A 20,070-nucleotide genomic window follows, 5' to 3' on the forward strand; every position below is an offset into this window, starting at 1 on the left:
GGACGCCGTCGTGTGGATTGTGGACGTGTCTTTCCCAGATTGCGCGAGGGCCCTCGCAGCTCCACTGTGGCCCCTCCCCCTTTTTTCATTTCCAATAGTAGAAATATATAACATGCATTTAAAGAATATATTGCCACATCATTCATAAGTGACCCCCCCCCTCTTTTTTTTTTTTTTTTTTTTTTTTTTACTGTTGTGTCATCACTACAGCGCATTATAAGCATGACCGTGCCCACGAGCACTGAGCAGTGCACAAATATCATAGGCTCGCCTTTATGGGCGTGCGCGCTCCCGATTTACTATCCCTCCGCCAACCAATGGGATTGGAGAGTTTGCAGCGGAAAGGCAACACGAATGTGATTCTAGTAAAGAAACACTTAATTTTCTCACGGAATCCCTTTACGCACGAAGCTCGTCCGAAATAATTTTTTTTTTTTTTTTTTTCTTGGTTGAACCCAGCACCGGTCCACTACTCTTCCCCTCCTCTTTTCCTCTTCACTCCCCTCTGCTGTCCCCACCCCAGGTTCCCGTGCAAATTTCCCCAAATCTCAAACACTTAATTGAGCAATTGGGATTCCTCACGTGTGGGCTGATTTGTAGTTTGAACACGTGGCTCATTCAAAGAAGCCGGAATAGCGGAGGATTTTTTTTTCTTCTTCTCTTCCTCCCACTTCTTCTTCTTCTTCTTCTTCTTCGGCTTCTTCTTCTTCTGGTCTACAGACCTGGAGGTGGGCGCTAGCCTTACCGTGTGTGACATTCTCTGTCCTTTTGCCAAAAGGTTTTTCGGAAGAAGATTCAAAAAGGAAGGAATTAAAATAGTTTCCCCCCCTCTCTCTTCTTCTTCTTCTTCTTCTTTTTTTTTTTTTTTTCTGGAGCCATCCCCGACATCGTTTTGGAGAGATTATAAATTGAGCATTTTATTTATTGTGCGACTGAGGGGCGAGGGGAGCGCAATCGCACTGTGAAGCTGCCAGTTTAAATCTATCTGTGGCTTTAACGACCGGGAAGCACGCCACGGCCACTCGTAGTAGTAAAAGGCGGTTTCGTCCGTGAGAGAGGATATATATAAATATATATATATATAAAAACAACAACAAAGATTTGTCCCCCCCTTTGTTTTTCTCCGCCGTGAGACAATGAATAAGCTATACATTGGCAACGTGAGCGCAGAGGCGAGCGAGGAGGACCTGGAAAGTATCTTTGAGCAGTGGAAGATCCCGCACACTGGTCCGTTTCTTGTTAAAACTGGCTATGCGTTTGTGGATTGCCCGGACGAAGTGACTGCACAGAAGGCCATCGATATCATTTCAGGTGGGTAGTTTTACATTTTGGGAGTGAAAAGTGGCGCAAAAAGAAGTGTAGAAAGTGGCTGAGCTTTGCCTCACTACGGTCTCCCCCCTGTGTGTGTGTGTGTGTGTGTGTGTGTGTGTGTGTGTGTGGCTCTGTAGGGTGGGGGGGTGCACCTCAGCATTTACTGCTCTCATACAAACTCCTTTACTTGGCCTTTTAACGCCGCACTTCCAACTTGCCCTGCTTTAAACTAAACTATCAACCTAATCTCCCGTGTGCGTAAAAAGTGCTCCTGCTGCTCCATAAACGAGTCTTTGTGGCTCACATGCACCGAATGTTGTCGCCGTCGAGACGTGAACCCTCATTGTAGCTCCAAAGTAACCATTGCAGCAGAAATAAATAAATAAATATATAAATATACTATCATACTTTCACCAGTGGGGTGCTGAAATTGCATTATAAAGTGAGTTTTTTTTAAAAAAAAGAAAGAAATAAAGTGCAGACTTTAATGACTGAGATATTTCGTCCATGCTGACACACCAGGTGGCTTAATTGTTAGTGAAATGTAGGCCAACTGATATACATTGGTTTCCTTTTAGTATAAAATGGTGTTGTTGGCTGTTTGGAAATGACGTGATATGAATGAAAGTTGAAGGTTATGTATACTAATTGAATTGGACTTGTATTGTTGTGTGCTCTCATACTTTAGCTCCCACCCATTCAAACGTATATCCTACCTGTGTTAAAAAGTGTGTAAATGTATATTACGCACAGCTCAGTGTGGTTGAATATGATGGCTAAACGCACTAATGGTTCACAAACATTTCAAAACAACAGTAGGGATGATGGTATCGATACAGGAATGATGTTGGATTGTGTTTTTTTTTCAGGTAAAGAACTTCTTGGCAAAGTTCTGGACGTGGACTACTCTGTTCCTAAACGTCAAAGGTAAGTCGAGTTTTTGCCATTTGCTAAATGTTTTTTTAATTTTATTTTTAATTTTAGGGGTCCTGTGTGGTTTATTTATGTTACGTACAGACCAACTATTATTAATTGATCTTGAGGCTAGTTGTTTTTGGGTTAATTTATGCATTCCTCTATGGGTGTTTTTTTTTCCTTATTATTATTGTAGCGTGAATTGCAAAACTTACATGGGGTGTAGATTAGAATGTGGCAAAAAAAACTATCTTTCTGTCACTATTTACGGAGATTTAAAGCTTCAGTGTGTTTCCTTTGACTGGATACTTTTGTCGTCACTTGCTTTTCTACTATTCGCGTGCGTTTTGTGCGGTGTTGTTCATTTTTGGGGGGTTTCAGGCTTTTTTTTGTTGTTTTTTTTTTGGGGGGGGGGCTCTCAGTTCGTGGGCCTGTGTGCTGGCGCTGAGGCCTTCATGGAGTCGTCCATTTGAGAAGGTCTGTCTGTCTGTCTGTCTGTCCGTCCTCTGCTTCCGCTGTGCTGCTGTTTCATGAGATGGACTCTCAAACACGAGTGGGCCAAAGTCAAACAAACCCCCACTTCTGCTGGGGGGGTTAAAAAACACCAACCTAACCCCTGTGGTAGCTAGGCACCCATTAGCTAGCTCTACAGAGCTTAGCTAGCTCTACGTACACGTAAACGCGTGTAGCTGAATACGTGTGGCGTGTCTGTCCTGTAGCGACACAATCGTTGCTTTTTGCTGGAATTATTGTAGCTTTTTTATTTATTTTTGTGTGTGTGTGTGTGTGTGTGTGTGTTTGGCTAACAAGAAAACGTCAAGTTTAATAAAAAAACAAAAAACAAATGTAATTTATACATTTCCTGTGTTCTTACTGTCAACACGTGGCTCTGTAGCCTTTTTGTAGTGTAAAATTATCGTCTAAAACAGTTGTTTCCATTTTTTTAATATACTTTTTTGGTCGTGGTGCCCTCTCCTTAATTTAAAAATACTTTTCCCATTTCCTAAACCTCTAACTGTGTCTTTAACATGGGTTCCTTAAATAAGGCTTAATCTACAAATCCAAAATAATTAATGTCATTACAGCATGACTTAATCCTGCTTTCAAAAAATTACAAGAAAATATAGTATTTTATCAAGCAATGGTTTAAATGTTTGTTTGTGGTGGAAACATTGACTAAGAAAAAAAAAAAAAATAGGAATATTTCTAGATTATTTTTTAAAATAATTGTTAAATCTTTCCTGCAATGTGGTCTTTTTTCCCCTAGGGGTACACGTACCCCTGTTTGGGAACTGCTGGTCTAAAATGTGCCTGTATAGAAAACAAACACAAAATAAATCATTCTAGATCAGAGGTCACCAACGTGCCCGTTGGCACCAGGTAGCATACATGGACCATGTGAGGGGCCCTCAGGCCTGTTTAATAGAAACACTGCTAGTACTCACCAATGAGCTCCATCTAAAATCTGATTTATTTGCCTGGTTTCAAACTGAAAATATATATATATATATACAGATGACAGCCAGTGCCTTAGTAGAGTTAAATAATGCTGCACTTAGGTTTTTGTACTAAACTGGCCATCTTTGAGTGTTTATTTTCACAAAAACATTGTGACAAATGTTAGTGTCACAGATAAGATTTTGATAAAGATGCTGCAGAGTTGGTGTTTGGATTGTGATATTTTTTAAAAATACAGAAAATGGTTTTTTTTTGTAAAATACTACACAATTAAATGTACAAACATGGTGCATGCCTTTTTGATTAGTTACAAGTTGTTTTAGTGGCTAGTAAAATAAGAACATTATGATTTTTTATGAATACAAACAATGTAAATGAATTAAGAAATAAAAGTGCATGTTGAAACTTGTACATTTTCTACTTTTTTACGTTGCTTCTAGTCACCCTTCATTATCTTACCCTCTACTTTTCTTTAAAGTGAAATCTTGATAATGCAGTATTTAAGAAGTGTGTGTCAAACTGGTAGCACTTTGGTTTATTCAGTACCTTTTTTTAATTATTATTTTAAAGTGGCTTTTAGTTTGAGAAAAGTTGGTGACCCCTGGTCTAGATATTTTTGTATATATTGCCTATTCTACATTAACCCTATTCAAGTTTTCCTGGCAGCTCGTAGTGTGTTTTGCATAAACTGCGTCATTGATAAATAAACCAGGTGATAATATTTCAAATCTTAAGACCACCCTGTTGTCTTTTTGTGTGTGTGTGTGTGTGTGTGGGGCTTACCCTTAATGCAAAACAAGTCAAAAAGCAATGTGAAATAATAAAGAAAAGATGTGTGCACAACAGTAATGAATGCGAACAGTATTCTTAGTAAAAGGCTACACACTTTTTTCACTGGGGCCCTCTTTACATTCCTGTCTGCAAATATCATCTGTGGGCTTGGCCAATCACGGTGGCTTAATCTTTGAACCCACCAGGAAGGGGAAGTTCTAATACAGACTGGGATCGAGATGGGCTGGGCTATAGTGTAGGATTCAGTCAAATAAATGTGTATGTGGTGTGTGTAATGTGGTTGAATCAGAAATGCTTTAGTGTTAATCAAGGATATTTGTGTTCATTTATTTATTTTTGTGTACTGGTGTTATAAGATCATGTAACATTTTTAATGAAAGTGTAAATGTTACATTTACCTCTTGTGCTGTTTAAATTAACAGTTGGCTGTATTTTCGATCAAGGTGTCATTTATAATCTTCAGTAATTGGTCTGGTCTGGCTACAATAGGTTTTAGTTTTACTTTAAAAAAAAAAACAAATCCTTTGGCCTTGTGCATAAAATATCTAATTGACAAATTTTTTGAAATATTCTGTCACAGTTGCTATTATTGTGAACAATAATGTGGTCACTGTGGGATTCTTCACCCCCAACTGTAAAAACAAGGTTTAGGATGTAGACGTGTGGTGCCAGAGAACCGTGAGTTTTGTTAGACTGTGTAAAAATCCTACTTGGCTGTTTATTTCTACGTTTGACTTTTGTATTGCATTGCTGTTTTGTTTTTGTTTTTTTTCCTTCTTCTTTGAAATAGAAAGCACTAACGTTTAATATATAAATGGCTGTGCAATATATCATGTAGATGCTGTGTTCTAACTGCCAAGCCATGCTGGTATAGTTGTGACGTCCTTTAGGGAGTTTCACTGTGTACTAAAGCGTATGTAAATGTAGCCTATTGGATGTACAGTGTGTGTGTATACATGAGGCCTGCGAGTAGGCGGTGGAAAGCAGACTGTGGAGTTCAGTCATTCAGAAACGTGCATACTGAGCAGTCAATGGCTGTGGCTGGGCATTGAGGGCTGATCTGGTGTGTGTTACTCTGTTCCAAGCAGTGTTGGCGCCGTGTGCGTTGGATTGAGTGGATGAGCACGAGCGTGTTACATCGTCATGTTCCCTGACTTGTGAATCCTTTGCTTTTGTAGGAAATCCATGCAGGGTCGAACCTCTAAAAACCTTGTGACACCCCCACTATGAGGGTCTTCGTAGGTCTTTCGTCATGTGACTGTGGAAAGAGGAAAATGTGGTCAATGTTAGTCAATTTTAAAAGTAAACAAGCTTGGCCGCCTCCTGGCCATCACATGAGTCAAGTCACTACAAGCCCTCCTCCCCCCGTCGCCACCCCCTCCCACTTATAACCCAGCTCTACATTTCCCAGTCAGCGGACTTGGTTGTGTCCATAGCAACAGGGCCCCACCCCCACAGGGCAGAGAGGGCCCTTGTTAGCCGAAACAGGGCTAGTCCCCCTTCCAACACCACACCCGACTGTCTCTCTCACACACCCTTTATCAAATCAAAGGCTGGGACCAGAGAATGTATACCACCCACCCACACACACACCCCCCCTCCCCTACCACATACTCTGGTTGACTTCTTATGTGTGTGTGTGGAGCTATAGGTTAATCCGCCTGGAAGTGCTTTGTGCTTTTGCACATTTCGCATGGCGTTCCCACCGCAATGCTGAGTGTTTGAAAGGCGGCTAGAGAGCCAGGGATGGAGCGTTGGGCACGGAAGGATGGAAATTCCTGGAGGAAGTTTGAAAAATATATTTCTAAGTTTAACAAGTGGGTTTCCTGATTCCTCTAAAACTTATAGAATTTAAATTTAGTTTGCTTACATGGATTGGAGGGATTCCGCTGTGTCTGGATGCACACAGCCACTTTCAATGGGGCTGTATTTTCCTTAAGATTTTAGTGCTTGATTAATATGTATAAATGTTGTGAGATGTTGTCTTCTAAATACAACTGCGTTCAGCAGTAATAGTATGTAGAAGACGTGCGCCGTCATTGAACAGTTCATTGAAGCTTGAGGTGGAAAATGGGAATCAAACTACCATTTCTGTCAAGGCTTTACACCTGAAGCGGGATTGGCGTCTGGACTTAACGTCCAATAGGCTCCACATGGTGCCTATAATGTGGGACTGATATGGAAATGGTTAGGGTCCAGGGTTGGTTCCACGTCATGTGTTTGTGTTTTACTTCCAAGCCACATGTACATTTTGTTCCTTTGTGTGTGTGTGTGTGTGTGTCAAGAGGCTTTGGACTTTAGAGTGGCCTGCACTTTTTCTCACTTATTTCTTCACGACACCCGTAAAACTGACTCCTTGATCCACAAGTTCCATTCCCTGCACGACCTCTACACACAGGCATTGTTAAGGATACAAAATGTTTTTTTTTTTTTTTTTAAAGCAGTCAGACAGTTGTAAATGTTTAGCTGTGGTTGAACAATCTGACTGAGCACACCTTTCAGAGGCTTCCCATTTAGAGTGACGTGGCGTGTGGAGATTGCTCATGGTTTGTGGATGAGTGTCCGTCTCGGGCTTTTCCAAACGCAATGCTTTTTGGATTGAAATTCATATACAGGTCAAATTAAGGATCATGTTTTGGTGTCCTTTTTTCTAATTGCTGTTAATAGTTTGTCAAATTGGTTTTATTCAATTATCTTTTTTTTTTTTTTGAACCAAAGCTGATATCATAAAACATCCTTAATTAAAAGTTGATGAAATTAATCTTTTCTCACCTGTAGCTCCATCAATTTAATACTTTTTTTTTGTTAACGTCTACTTTAGATAGTAAAGGAAAAGACATGGTTTAACACACACACACACACACACACACACACACACACTTGTTTATATTATTGTACACTTTAAATAATTTGCTTCTAACGGTCCTTTTTTTTTTTCATCTCTTGCCCCATCTACCTTTTTCTTTCCATCCCCCACTCTCTTCCTCCCTTGTTCTCGCTCCAGGAGCTGTAAGCTGCAGATCAGGAACATCCCGCCTCACATGCAGTGGGAGGTGAGTGCTAACAGGCTGCTAACCGCTTTCAGGGCGGGGCACCGTGAACAGCCCAACTGGACTCTCATTTAGTGGCCTCTTGAGCCACTCTTTCTCTTTTTGGGTTTCAATTGAAATTTGATTGGTATGAATGGGATTGTGTCGAATTGTATTTGTGTTGCACACTGACCAACATGTCTTGAGAATTATGGATTATTTTAAACAAGTGGTATCCAGTGCGTAGATTTAAATCCCCCATAATTTGTGTGAAAATTGAAACCGATTATACGCTTGTGAGGAAATTACTTCATGGTATTTGTGTTAATTGCATGTGTTTGGTGGTCACACTTTATACTATTGTATAGGATGTCATATAAGTGTGTGTAATGTTTATTTTTGTTAATAAATTTAGTGTCATTTTTTTTGTAATCCTGAAACTAAATAGTGATTCAAGTGAGAGCGAGAGATTTTTGTGAGGAAGACATTTAGAATTTGTTTAAAAAGATAAAAAACAGGATGTAATGCATGACTCACACAAACGCTACATTTACTTCCCTCTCCCCCCACTTATTTATTGAATTTGATAATATGATTTGTTATGATATTCAAGTGAAGTCGGTGGGAAGAAGAGTTTTAAAAATGTAAATGCACTTATCTTGTATGAAGAAGTTATTTTTGGCTAAAACGCCATTTTTGTAGTTGAATAAATGGACCTAAAAATCTAATAACTTTAGTTTTTATAAGTGGACAATTGTTTTTTCTTTAAAGGATTTGAAGTTGTTATTTTTGTTTAATTACATGGAAAGTCTAGGCTTTTGCTATAGCCCTGTGTGACCTTTATTCCACTTCAGGCCGAGCGTTCAGTATTCATAGTGAAGTTGATATTTGGCTTTTGTCACAAGTTGGTTGTTTGGATAAGAGATAAATTACAGTAGCTTTTTACAGAATTTCCCCACCCAAATTTCCCTCAGAAATGTCACTACAGCTTTACAGACTTTCTTTTATTATCCAAGAAAAGTGTTGAAGCCCTGTCATTTTAATGAGTTCTTCTAATTTTAGAAAAATGTAATCCAGTGCTTTAGATTTCTGTAATCAGACGGCTATGGACGGGTTTGCTGTGTTGTAATGGTGGGCTCGCTTTGCCTACGCACGTACTTTAAATGCAGCTCCAGACCCACCCATGTTTCTAGCATATAGCGAGGCAGCTTTCTGCTTTCTCAAAAGGTGACATGGAGGTTTCTCCCCCATCCAGAGGGGGAGGGGAGAGGAATGGTGGAGCATAATGGAGTTGGATCTTTTTTTATGCAAAGGCCTTGTTTGTGTCTTATCAGTGTGATAAGACACAGCAGGTCATGGTTTGTGTAACCCCCGATGCCATGGAGTAATGGTGAGACTAGCTGTGTGTTTCGCTGCTTGGTGTGGGTGGGCCTGGATGGCTTTCCTTTGCCTTCCATGTGCTCTGATTCACAGAATGTGTAGCATGAACTCACACCCCTCCCCCAGCTGCTACTTCCTACTGGAATGCACACCACCCTTTCCTGAATGGCCTGGATTCTCATTGGCTGTGCAGCGATGGACTGGCGAGGCAGCCAGCTAGCTTGCAGCTCCTAGCTTCAAGGAACGCGTATCAGTGCAGGATTAGCCAATGATGGGGAGGAGGGCAGGCGGTTGCTTGATTGGTGAGTTGCTGCAGCGTGGGTGCAGAGCTTCAGTCTAGTTGGCTCGAAAGTGGGGTTGAGCTCCTGTGGGCGTGGCCTCAGAGGGAAGTGGGCAAGGTTTAAGGTTCTAACTGGTCTAGAGACCCACTCCCCCCTCTTGATCACATTGAGTCACGTCAGTGACTTAAAACGCATGTGACGTTAATATTTGGCAAGTCCTGGTACAGCGTTCCCTTAAATATGATGGCGCAGAAAAACCAACATGAATTAATGTAGGATTCCCCCATGCCTAACATTAAGATTTATTAATCCCCAAGAGAGAAATGTAGGTGTTACGTTAGCTCAGGTTAACACTCCAAGGAAAACCATAAAAATTGGTGCAAAAAATACATTTATTTACCTAATATGCATTTTGTTCATGTGTACAAATACACATAAATATATGACAAGTGTTAAATATGTATTTATACACACCAAAAAATACAAGGCGTCGATACTGTAAAAATTGAGTGTTATTCAGTATTGCACAGGTCGGTGTGTAGCAGGAGGTTTTCAAAGTTGTTGTGCAGTACATTTCAATACATTTATATCAATTTATTTTCCTCTTATAAATTTTTGTAAATAATCACCAATTTTTTTTGCAACTTTTTTATTAAGTTTGCGATATTTAACTGAAAGGGGGGTAAAAAAAAAGTTGTACTGATATCTTGGGAGACTATCACATTTCAGACGAGTAGGTACAATGACGCTGTGAATTCTCTAGTAACTCTACATTGGACTCAAGGGTGCAGGTTTGATGAAGCGTGTGCCGCCAGTGAAGTTGACCCTTTCTGATGGATGTGCATTTGTTCACCAACAAGTTTTGAGAGTCGCTGTGTAATCATGGCTGCCCTTTTTGCTTTTCAGGTTTTGGATGGTATGCTTGCTCAGTATGGTGCAGTGGAGAGCTGTGAACAAGGTAAATGCACAAAAAAGCAGCAGAAGATCTGATCATTCTAAGACTTTCTCTCAGTAAAGATGATTTAAACAAAAAGAAACCAACTACTACTCATTTACCAATCTTTAAGTCATTTCTATTGATTCTTTGACCTGTTAAGTGTTCTACGTAGGTATATATTTTCAAGCAAAACCAACAAGAACTTGGTCTCGTATTTGAGGCCAATTTTCAAACTGTCTAGTGTATTTATTAAATGACTATTTTCTGTATGTGTTCAGAAATTGTTGGGATTTTAATGTAAAACCATGACAAGAAAATAGTGTAGCAAATTTTCATTAAAATAAATTTCATTTGATTCTTGTCACATTAAAATGTTTTTAAACAGAAAGTGCAAGATGATGATAATGTGGTTTTATCAAACCGTCAAAAGATGCATTTTTCAAAATGAAATGTTCCTCTGGTGGTACTTTTACCATAAAATAACTGGCTCAAATCTACTCTTTGGACGTAAAAAGTATAGTTTTTTTTAAAATGTGCATATGTGTATTATTCAATACACTTCCATTTTGGTTAGACCACCCTTTGTTTGTGTCTGTTTTAGGTTTCAGGGTTTAGAGAAATGTTCACCTAATTTCCAACTTCTAATACTCACTCTGCTACATCAAGTTTTGTATTTTCAAAGAGCGATGAGAGATGTTAATTTGTTGTAAACTTGAGGTTGGGCCACTCATGGGTTAGTTCTGTGCTACCTCTATAGGCTGTGCATGGGTTTGTAGTGTCTGCACTCACTTGCTTTTTCCCACAGTAAACACTGACACAGAGACTGCGGTTGTCAATGTTCGATATGCGGCCAAGGAACATGCCCGGCTGTGAGTATGCATTTTATTTTTGGTGCTCACTGACGTTAGCATACGCTTTTCTGTTAGAAACCAACCTGATGCAGTTGGGTTTGTAGTAGGAGAATGGGTGGGGTAGGGGTTAATTTAACCATGTAGTGCCCTCTAGTGTGTATGCATACATACTACAGTGTCACATTTTTCACTTTTAGATTTTTGAGCCACCATGTGCTGGTTGTTGAGACACTATTCCTTGGTATAAAACTGAAATTGACATTGAATCAAATTACATTGGGTGTATTTAACCAAGCAGATGAGGAACTGGTTTGGTTTAGCAGTGAGCTAGCTGACAATCATCACCATTAATTCTGTCAAAGCTGTACATTATGAATCGTGCCCACTTGGTTTCCTCTCACCCTGACATTTTGCCCCCTCCTCCCCAGGGCATGGGAGAAGTTAAACAGATCTACGATGGAGAACTGTACCTTAAAGGTTTCCTATATCCCTGATGAGACGGCTTCACCTGATGGTTCTACACCAGGGGGCCGGAGAAGCTTTAATTCCCGAGGACCGCCTCGTTCGGGGTCTCCGGGTCTTAGCCCACGACCAAAAGTACAGTCCGACATCCCGTTGCGCATGCTCGTACCCACGCAGTTTGTGGGTGCGATTATTGGAAAGGAGGGAGCCACGATCCGCAACATCACCAAACAGACACACTCAAAGTACGTGCATGGGTTGGCAAAGTGGTGTACTCATCTTACTGGTATTTTAAAAACCTTATTTGTTTTATTTATTTTTTTCTCTCCAGGATTGATATTCATAGAAAAGAAAATGCTGGTGCCGCAGAGAAACCCATAACCATCCACTCCACCCCAGAAGGATGTTCAAAGGCCTGCAAAACCATCATGGAAATCATGCAGAAGGAAGCCCAGGACACTAAGTTGTGAGTTAAGATTTGCAACTGCATTTAATTGTTTATAGTCAGACAGTTTAAACAAAGAAATTGAACGAATGCGTCACCCCAGCTTTATCTTTTAGCTGCCGTTTGTCATTTTGTTGCTTTACTGATCTTCTACATTCATTGCTGAAGGTTCTTGCGCTAACGCCTGAACATTTTCATTGCAGTACGGAAGAGATTCCACTGAAGCTTCTTGCACACAACAACTTTGTAGGAAGACTAATTGGTAAAGAAGGACGCAACTTGAAGAAAATTGAACAAGACACCGGCGTGAAGATCTTCATCTCACCGTAAGACTTGCTTCTCTTCATATATTTCTACAACTCTCCATCGGAGCGGCTGATTCATGCCATCACAGTGTGTGCTGACCATATTCTTGCTCTTCCCAGGCTTCAGGAATTGACTGTATATAACTTGGAGAGGACAATCACACTGAAGGGCGCCATTGATGCATGTGCACAAGCTCAGGAGGAGGTGATGAAGAAGGTCAGGGAGTCGCACGACAGCGACATGGCTGCTATGAATGTGAGCAGACAACAATTTTAGGAAAATATAAATTGTTTATTCCAAACATACCTTTATATAAAATCTGAAATATTTTGGGTAAATCTGTTTTAATCTATAAAGGGTGCAGTTGTATAGAACCTTTTCTTCAATGGTCTAAAAATGTTAAATATGAGTGTCATTGAATGTGCCGTTTGATCCAATCTGCTTTTGGTGGTACGGTAAAAGTAAAGCTGTACACTATAATTTTTCTAAGTGCAAAAAATGTTGATTTTGTTAATGCTGTTTACATTTTTCTTGTTTTTGCGAATATTGTTGATAGACAATCTCCACCTTGTCAGTTTTGAGCTTCTCTAGTGGGTTTTGAACTGGATTGGTGACTGTATTATTAGAAATATTCTCATTTCTGTCCAGCTCCAGTCCAACTTGATCCCGGGTTTGAATCTGAATGCTTTGGGATTGTTCAGCGGAGGACCAGGCATGGGCTCGTCAATGTCCAATGTTCCACCACCTCCTGGAGCGCACGGTGGATGCTCATCATTTGGAGTAAGTGCCTGCCTCTTGCTTAGCGTTGCGCGACATCTCTTAGGTTTAGTAACTTGTAAAGTGAGGATTAGCTGGGGCACTTTGTCTTCTGTTGTGCCGCTGGATCAGGATCGTTTCTCCTTTCCCCCCCTTTAGTGCAGTCCTTATGGTGGTGAGGGGCCGTTTTGGGCTTCTATGCTGTCGATGAGCAGCCAGCCCTATGCTGTAAGTCGCCTATCCCACAGTGCTTTGCACGGCTTGTGGCTGCTTGCTGGGATCTATAGTGATGAGGATTTATATCAAAGTTTTCCTCTGACCCCTGCGGAAGGTGTGTTTAACAGTGTTGGGGTCACTTACAGTTTTCAATTATCCATGTTCAATTACAATTATAGTGACCAGCATTTTTTCCAATTACAATGAAATTACAATTATTTTCTATACTTTGAAAGTCAATTACGATTACATCCTCAATTACTAAAGTTCAATTACAATAATCACAATTGCTGTGCCTGTAATAAATAACCTAATTAAAGTTAACCTTCAATCTAATTTCTTCCCTATCTCTTGGTTACCTTGTAAGACGTCGTCTGAGCCTTTTTTGTGTCAGTACACCCCTAGATTTTAAAGTGTTTTTTAAAATGATGAAACATTGGAAAGCTTGATATAAAACATTTAAGTAACTGCTAACTACATATGTGTAGAACTGTACATAAAACTGTAACATGGTTCCCCAGTTTTGCGTTAAATTAGATAATTTTTATAGAATTTTCATGCCATGTCGATTATCCAAACTCAATTACAATTTAATCATGATTATGACGGCAACAGATTTTTAAAATTACAATTATAATTGTAATTAATTATCAATTACACAATTATAAGTGACCCCAACCTTGGTGTTTACAAGAACCCTATTAGGATTTTATTGATAAAGTTGACCAAACTCCACGAATCATTTCTTTTTGTAATGAGGGAAACTCAACGTAGAGGCGACTGCATGGAGAGCTTAAAACTGATTGTGTACAAATTTGATGATGTTCAGCCTTTGAAAGTATTTGCAGTTTTTTGTAGAAAATGTCCCTTTTCTAAGGAATGTTTTTGGCTTTTTGCTATTAAGACTTTATGGTTTTCTCTGTTATGGGAGCTGGTTTGTAACTGTTGTATACGTCATTCACTGATCACTTCTTTTTATCTCGTGAATAACCACTGCACCTCAATGAAACGTTGAATTCCCTGTGTTTGAGCTGCATGCATGTAGCGAGGTCATTCTTTTCGTTCAAGCATTGCCATTACAGACGCTAGCTTCCAATTGACTTAATGAAAAACAGGCCAGTGTGTTTTGGGGCACCTACTGTGGTCAGAGATACCTACTTGCTTCTGGATGCTAGAGCCTCTGCTGTCTAAGCTGTTTGCTTTCACACTTAGTCTGTAGTAAAACATCTGCAGCCTGCTCACTGTACTGCTGAATGTGTGCGCCCATCAGGGACCACCAGAGTCTGAGACGGTCCACCTGTTCATTCCCGCACTCGCCGTGGGAGCCATCATCGGAAAACAGGGTCAGCACATCAAACAGCTGTCACACTTTGCTGGAGCGTCGATCAAAGTAAGAAACACAGACTCTCTCTTTGAGAATTGAGTCAGTAAAGAGTCGTTTTCTAACTCCGGTCCCTGTCCTCCTCTAGATTGCTCCTGCAGAGGGAATGGATGCCAAGCAGAGAATGGTCATTATTGTTGGACCACCAGAGGCTCAGTTCAAGGTACAAATGCATAGTTGTAAGAAAATTTGAATTGCAACGCAACTGGATAAGGGAATGTTGGATTAAATCATTCAAAACAATGCGTCTGTTTCTCTGGCTCCAGGCACAGTGTCGTATCTTTGGCAAGTTAAAAGAAGAGAATTTCTTTGGGCCAAAGGAGGAGGTGAAGCTGGAGGCGCACATCAAGGTTCCCTCCTTTGCAGCTGGCCGAGTCATTGGGAAAGGTGGAAAAACGGTAAACATAAGCACCAACTGATATCAAAATGAGACGAATATGACAAATGTTTTTTTTTCATTCAAAGGCTTTACATGTTTTAGTTCAAGTTATTAGATTAAAGGTGACTGTTTTGCTGTCGCAGGTAAATGAGCTGCAGAACCTGACTTGTGCAGAGGTGGTGGTACCCAGGGACCAAACGCCTGATGAGAACGACCAGGTCATCGTCAAGATTAGTGGACACTTCTTTGCATGCCAGGTGGGTGAGGATAACGCTGTGTCAGGTTTTCACAGGATGCTAGACGGTCAGGCTCTTCTTCATATTTTATTTTGTCAAAGGTGGCACTTTGTTGTTGGCTCTCAGAGAATTGCAATATTTGTGTGAAAAAGTCTAAGGTTGTCAATTGTAGACCTATGAATTCACAATTTTAATCAGAACAAGCAATCGAACTTGATTTTTATTTAAAATCAGCCACCAAAGTGAATGGAGAATGCCTGGCATGCATGTTTTGGGACAATATCAGGCATTTACAAACTCTTTTCCACCTTAAATAGGTGACTGAATGTCCAGAAAGCGACACATTTCAGAATGTCAAATTCTGCCCAGAACTCTGTTCAAAATCTTGCTCCACATTTAATCTGATTTTCTGGTTGGTGGTTATTTAAAGTTTAGCGAACAATGTTTTGGGACCATATCACTCATTTCCATGGTATTTCTATTGTAAAATGGCTGACTGAAGGTGTAACAGTGTGGCTAACAGAAATGTTAAAGATCCTATATCATGCACATCAACTTTTTTGAGATTTTAACCTTGTTAAAATGTTGATTCCTTATCCAAAACACCCCCAAAGTATTATTGGGATTCCTTCCTGCATCTCTGAGCAATCCTCACTAATCCTGCTCTCTGAGCTGCTTCTCTGCCCTCATCTGAAAAACGAGCGGTTCCTCCGGTTCAAACTTTGTGACGTCAAGAGAGTCTGAACCGCCCCCTCCAGGAAGTGCCTGCTGCCGGTGCCGTGCCTCCACAGTGAACACACACTGCTGTGCATGCACTTTGTTCATGCGGAGGTGTTTCCAGTGCATCTTGTGGATTGGCACAGTGATATGTGTTCAGGCACTTCTGTGTAATCTGCCGTTCTAGTAAAAAAGAATCTATATTATACTTTTATTGTCATATATGTAAAGCTACATACACAAAATGTGTTCTCTGCACTTAACCCCTCCCTGAGGATCAGTGGGCAGCAATGGTAGCACCAGGGAGCAGACATTTTAATTACCTGTTCTATCGCCTCGTGTCGCTGATCTGACGTGTTTGTGGCATCGTTTGGACAAACGAGTGATTATCACCTTAAATGCATTATTCCTGTAGTTAGAAGAGCAGAGGAGGAGAAAGTAACTTAACACTCTGGTGAGAGTTTGAAGCAGCTGATTGACTGCTGCTGCTGGATAAACACACACCCTGAAGCACTGAGACGGACTCACAATAACAATAGCTGCTTTAATATCCATGCTTTAGTTATTGCACCTAAGGACAATGGTCAACTACCATATTTTCCAGGGTATAGAGCGTACTGATGTATTGGCCACTTTAAATAATTTAATATTTTTACCGGAAAAATCCACGTAAGGGCCACACCAGGACATCCCCCATTGGTTGATGAGGGTGCCCTTCGAACAACTCAGCCAATCAGAACGTGTAGGTAGGCTGGTTACTTCCCTTTGGATTAACATAGATTCACATGTTTTCTGATGAGTTTCTACCTACCATATTTTTATTACAAGTCGGCACACGTTTCCATGAAGTGAAAGTGGCTGTCGGAAGGAAGAATATTACTGACCGTCACCCCTGGTGTTGAAAAATCCAGAGCGTACTGTCGTATTGGCTGCATCGTAAACTATAATTTAAAAAAAATAGCAGAGGAGGAGGAGCTCTGTTCCCGTGTCTGTAGACGGATCATGTTTTATTTATTATGGTTGGTTGTGATGTCGTCATGCATGACAATTTAATTGGACTGATGTTCAATTTGACTGCTACCTGGCTTGTGATCGCCTACTAAAACCAAAGCATAATTTTAATTGGCTTTTTTCTAAATAAAAGCCACTGGAGGAAAATAAAGTCCTAGAACTGCTGCGGAAGCCTCGTTTATTTTATATGGGATACTTAAAGATGCTGTAATATGAATTCAATATGTTGTCGTTCTGCAGCTGGCCCAGAGGAAAATTCAAGAGATCCTGGCTCAGGTTAGAAGGCAGCAGCAACCCAAGCCATTACCTGGTACTCAACCTCCAGTACCGCGCAGGAAATGAGGAGCTTGCGGAATTGGAGGACTGGTGACTAAATCTGCCAGAAGAACCATTGGGACAGATGCAGGAGAATCCAGGGGAGAAGACACTGGGTCCGAACGCTCATCTCAGGGGTCAGAGGTCACGAGAGCCGAAGCAAACATCCACCCTCCGTTGTCTTACTTGATGCCCTTCCACACGTGGCTGATAAACGACCCTGCCCCTCCGCCCACTTCACCTTTCTGCTTCTCTAAGAGAATGTACTTCTGAGGGCTCTCACCGAGGTCACCTGCCCTCACGTGTACGCACCCCTTAAATCCCTCTCCTCCTCCCCCGGCAAGTGTTAAAAAAAAAAAAGAACTTTTATTTTTCTTCTCACAAAAAAAAGAATGATTCCCCTCCTATCACCTCCTGGGTGTGGTACTTAAAAAACAAATTTTTAGTTCTCTTCAAATTTAGTTAACAGTGTTTTGGTTTATTTTGTGTTTTTTTTTTTTTTTTTTTCTTTTTAGTGTTGAATTGGTTGATGAAGCTTTCTCATGAATTTTCTGTGGAATGAAAAAGGCATTGATATGAAGGTCCAGGTTGGACCACGAGAGGTTTATTTGGGGGGAGGGTTGCTTAGATGGCGTCGGCCATGTTTTGGGGAAAGATTGTTTTAGGACGGGACCCCTGAGAGGTTGGATCCTATTGGGTGTTCTGCCCTGGTAATGAGAGTGGCATTTTATAAATTCGGATGCATTTTATAGATAGACCTCTATACATAGATGAATATATATATTTAGAGATAAGGGCAGCACCAGGACTGACACTTAAAGGAATAGTGCTGAATTGCTGCTGCCCATGAAAATCAGTTTATTATGCATTTTACTTAACTACCTCAGGATCTAGTACCTCAGAAGAGAAAAAAAAATTATTATATATATATAGAAATATATATATATGAGAAAAAGTTTTTTTTTTTTTTTTTAATTTTGCTTTTGTGGTATTTTGTATACTTTATAAAGCTGATAGTCTTTGGACATTTTTATTTTTTTAAGAAAATTTAGAATTTGGTCAGCTGCCAACTGACCTTGCCTTCAACTCTGGTGCTTTTGGTGGCGTTGTACATGTGTATGTGTGACTTAAGATGACCCTGTATATAAAGTCTATTTGTACATAGCTGCCCCAGAGCAGGAGTTGGCGCCCTCTCAGCTGGCGGCTGACGGGAGTATCAAAATCACCTCAGTTTTTTCCCCTGAGGGTCCACCATCTTCTGGAAGAGGGAAAAATGATTACAACACACCTGAGACATGCAAATAATGCCAACCGTACATAAATGCAGCAATGCCATTTACTTTTGGGATCGATTTTGTCATTGGTGAAGGTACTTTTGATTTATCAAAATTAGGTTTTTCTTTATTTTCTTTGATATTTTTTTGCCTTTCCTATGAGCGCTGTGGTCATTAGGCTGCAGGGACGAGCAGTAACCAGCCGTGTTCTCTGCAGCCTCCCACCTTTGTAACACCGGCGTCTTGCAAAGCACGCAGCTTATAGGTTCCTTTTCATAGAGCAAGCTTTGTCAGTCAGTGGTTCTTGAAGCCAGGCCTTCAACTTGTCATCAGACATAACGTCAGTCACTTCATGGTGAGGGTAGGGGGAGTCGCATTGAGATTCAAATAATTATTTCTTTATTTCTTGGACATTCTCTGTAACCCACAAATGTAAACTTCTTCCATCTTGTCGTTAATGCAGGGAAGACAAGTAGGTAATTCACAAAATACTGAATGAACCTTCACTTGGGAGGGCGATAAGAAGGAAAGAGGAACGCAATCCAAAAAAAAAAAAAAAACTAAAAAGGAAAAAAAAAGTGATTTCATTCGTTTCCACACAGAATGTAAATATGTTGATTGTGGTAAAAGTGCTTGAGTGTACCCATGCTTCCACAGTAGAACGCCGTCTACCTCAGCTGAGGGGGTGGGGGAGTTGTTGTGGCACTGGGCAGCCCATCCTGCCCCCACTGAGCGCCAGCGTGCACCATTACCTCAGTCCCCCCGAACACTTTTCTACATGGGCACGTCTCCCAAACACTGCGTTAATCTGAGGGGCACAAGCGGTGCTTAAAGAATCCTCCCCCATCCATGCTTCCTCCCCGTCGACCTTCTCCAATTTATTTTTGATCTACCTCTTTAGACGCGTATTTGAAGTAGAGGCATTCTGTTTGTTAGAATTAATTCCTACCTACCTTTAACACTTTTTCCCCCACATGAAATTTTGAGTACTTAATCAAACTCTTTAGATTTGAACGATTAATCATGAAACGTGAGCAAAAATATTTTCTTTTGCCATTTAAAAAAAAAAAGAAAAAAAAAAAGATCGATCATCTTATATACTCCTTTTTGGCATTATGGAAATCCTCAAACAATACTTACTAGATTCTGCTTTCTATTTTTGGTGGTGTGGCTTACATGTATTTGAACTTATGCTAGGTTTTTTTTTGTGAAAGATCAAATCACGTTGCTTGATTTTTGCATTCAGTAGTTAAAAAAAAAAAAAAAAAAGATGCAGATTTTAATAAAGGGCCTGCCTTTTTCTTTCTGATTTGTAAGACTTCAAAATAGATACAAGTCCTGTCTTTTATTTTATTTTCCTTTTGTCTTTCATAGTTGCTTCACTCGTGCTGATTTGATAAGTATTTTCTTCTGTTAGAAACTCTTGGCTGTGTAACCAACATCCTTCTGGTATGGGACAGATTTGAGGGACCGGGTCTCTGAGATTTTGGAAAAGTGATCTAACTTCAGCATGATATTCTCCCTCCCCCGTATCTGCAACCATGCTTGTGCCCCTTCACCTCTTTCTCACACACAGCTCCACTTGTCAAATGCCTCTGAATAAAAACATGGAAAATGA

The 20,070-nt window shown here is 40.4% G+C and overlaps 1 protein-coding gene across 3 annotated transcripts; it reads left to right on the plus strand.

Moving 5' to 3' along the window:
• Positions 1–687: 687 nt before the first annotated feature.
• Positions 688–19,379, plus strand: igf2bp3 (insulin-like growth factor 2 mRNA binding protein 3). Of its 3 annotated transcripts, XM_028461581.1 has the most exons (16): positions 688–1,311; positions 2,181–2,238; positions 7,481–7,529; positions 10,073–10,124; positions 10,909–10,972; positions 11,383–11,661; positions 11,748–11,882; positions 12,065–12,187; positions 12,287–12,422; positions 12,816–12,947; positions 13,083–13,151; positions 14,410–14,529; positions 14,609–14,683; positions 14,787–14,918; positions 15,043–15,156; positions 17,104–19,379. In XM_028461581.1, the coding sequence occupies exons 1-16, from the start codon at positions 1,137–1,139 to the stop codon at positions 17,203–17,205; spliced, it is 1,815 nt and encodes a 604-aa protein (XP_028317382.1). In that variant the 5' UTR covers positions 688–1,136; the 3' UTR covers positions 17,206–19,379. The 3 variants fall into 3 exon arrangements, with proteins under 3 accessions (XP_028317382.1, XP_028317383.1, XP_028317384.1); XM_028461582.1 differs by lacking the exon at positions 13,083–13,151 and having other exon boundaries at positions 689–1,311; XM_028461583.1 differs by lacking the exons at positions 688–1,311; positions 2,181–2,238 and adding an exon at positions 2,666–2,703.
• The last annotated feature ends 691 nt before the right edge of the window (positions 19,380–20,070 follow it).

The sequence above is a fragment of the Gouania willdenowi genome, chromosome 11 (assembly GCF_900634775.1).
Source record: "Gouania willdenowi chromosome 11, fGouWil2.1, whole genome shotgun sequence".
NCBI lineage: Eukaryota > Metazoa > Chordata > Actinopteri > Blenniiformes > Gobiesocidae > Gouania > Gouania willdenowi.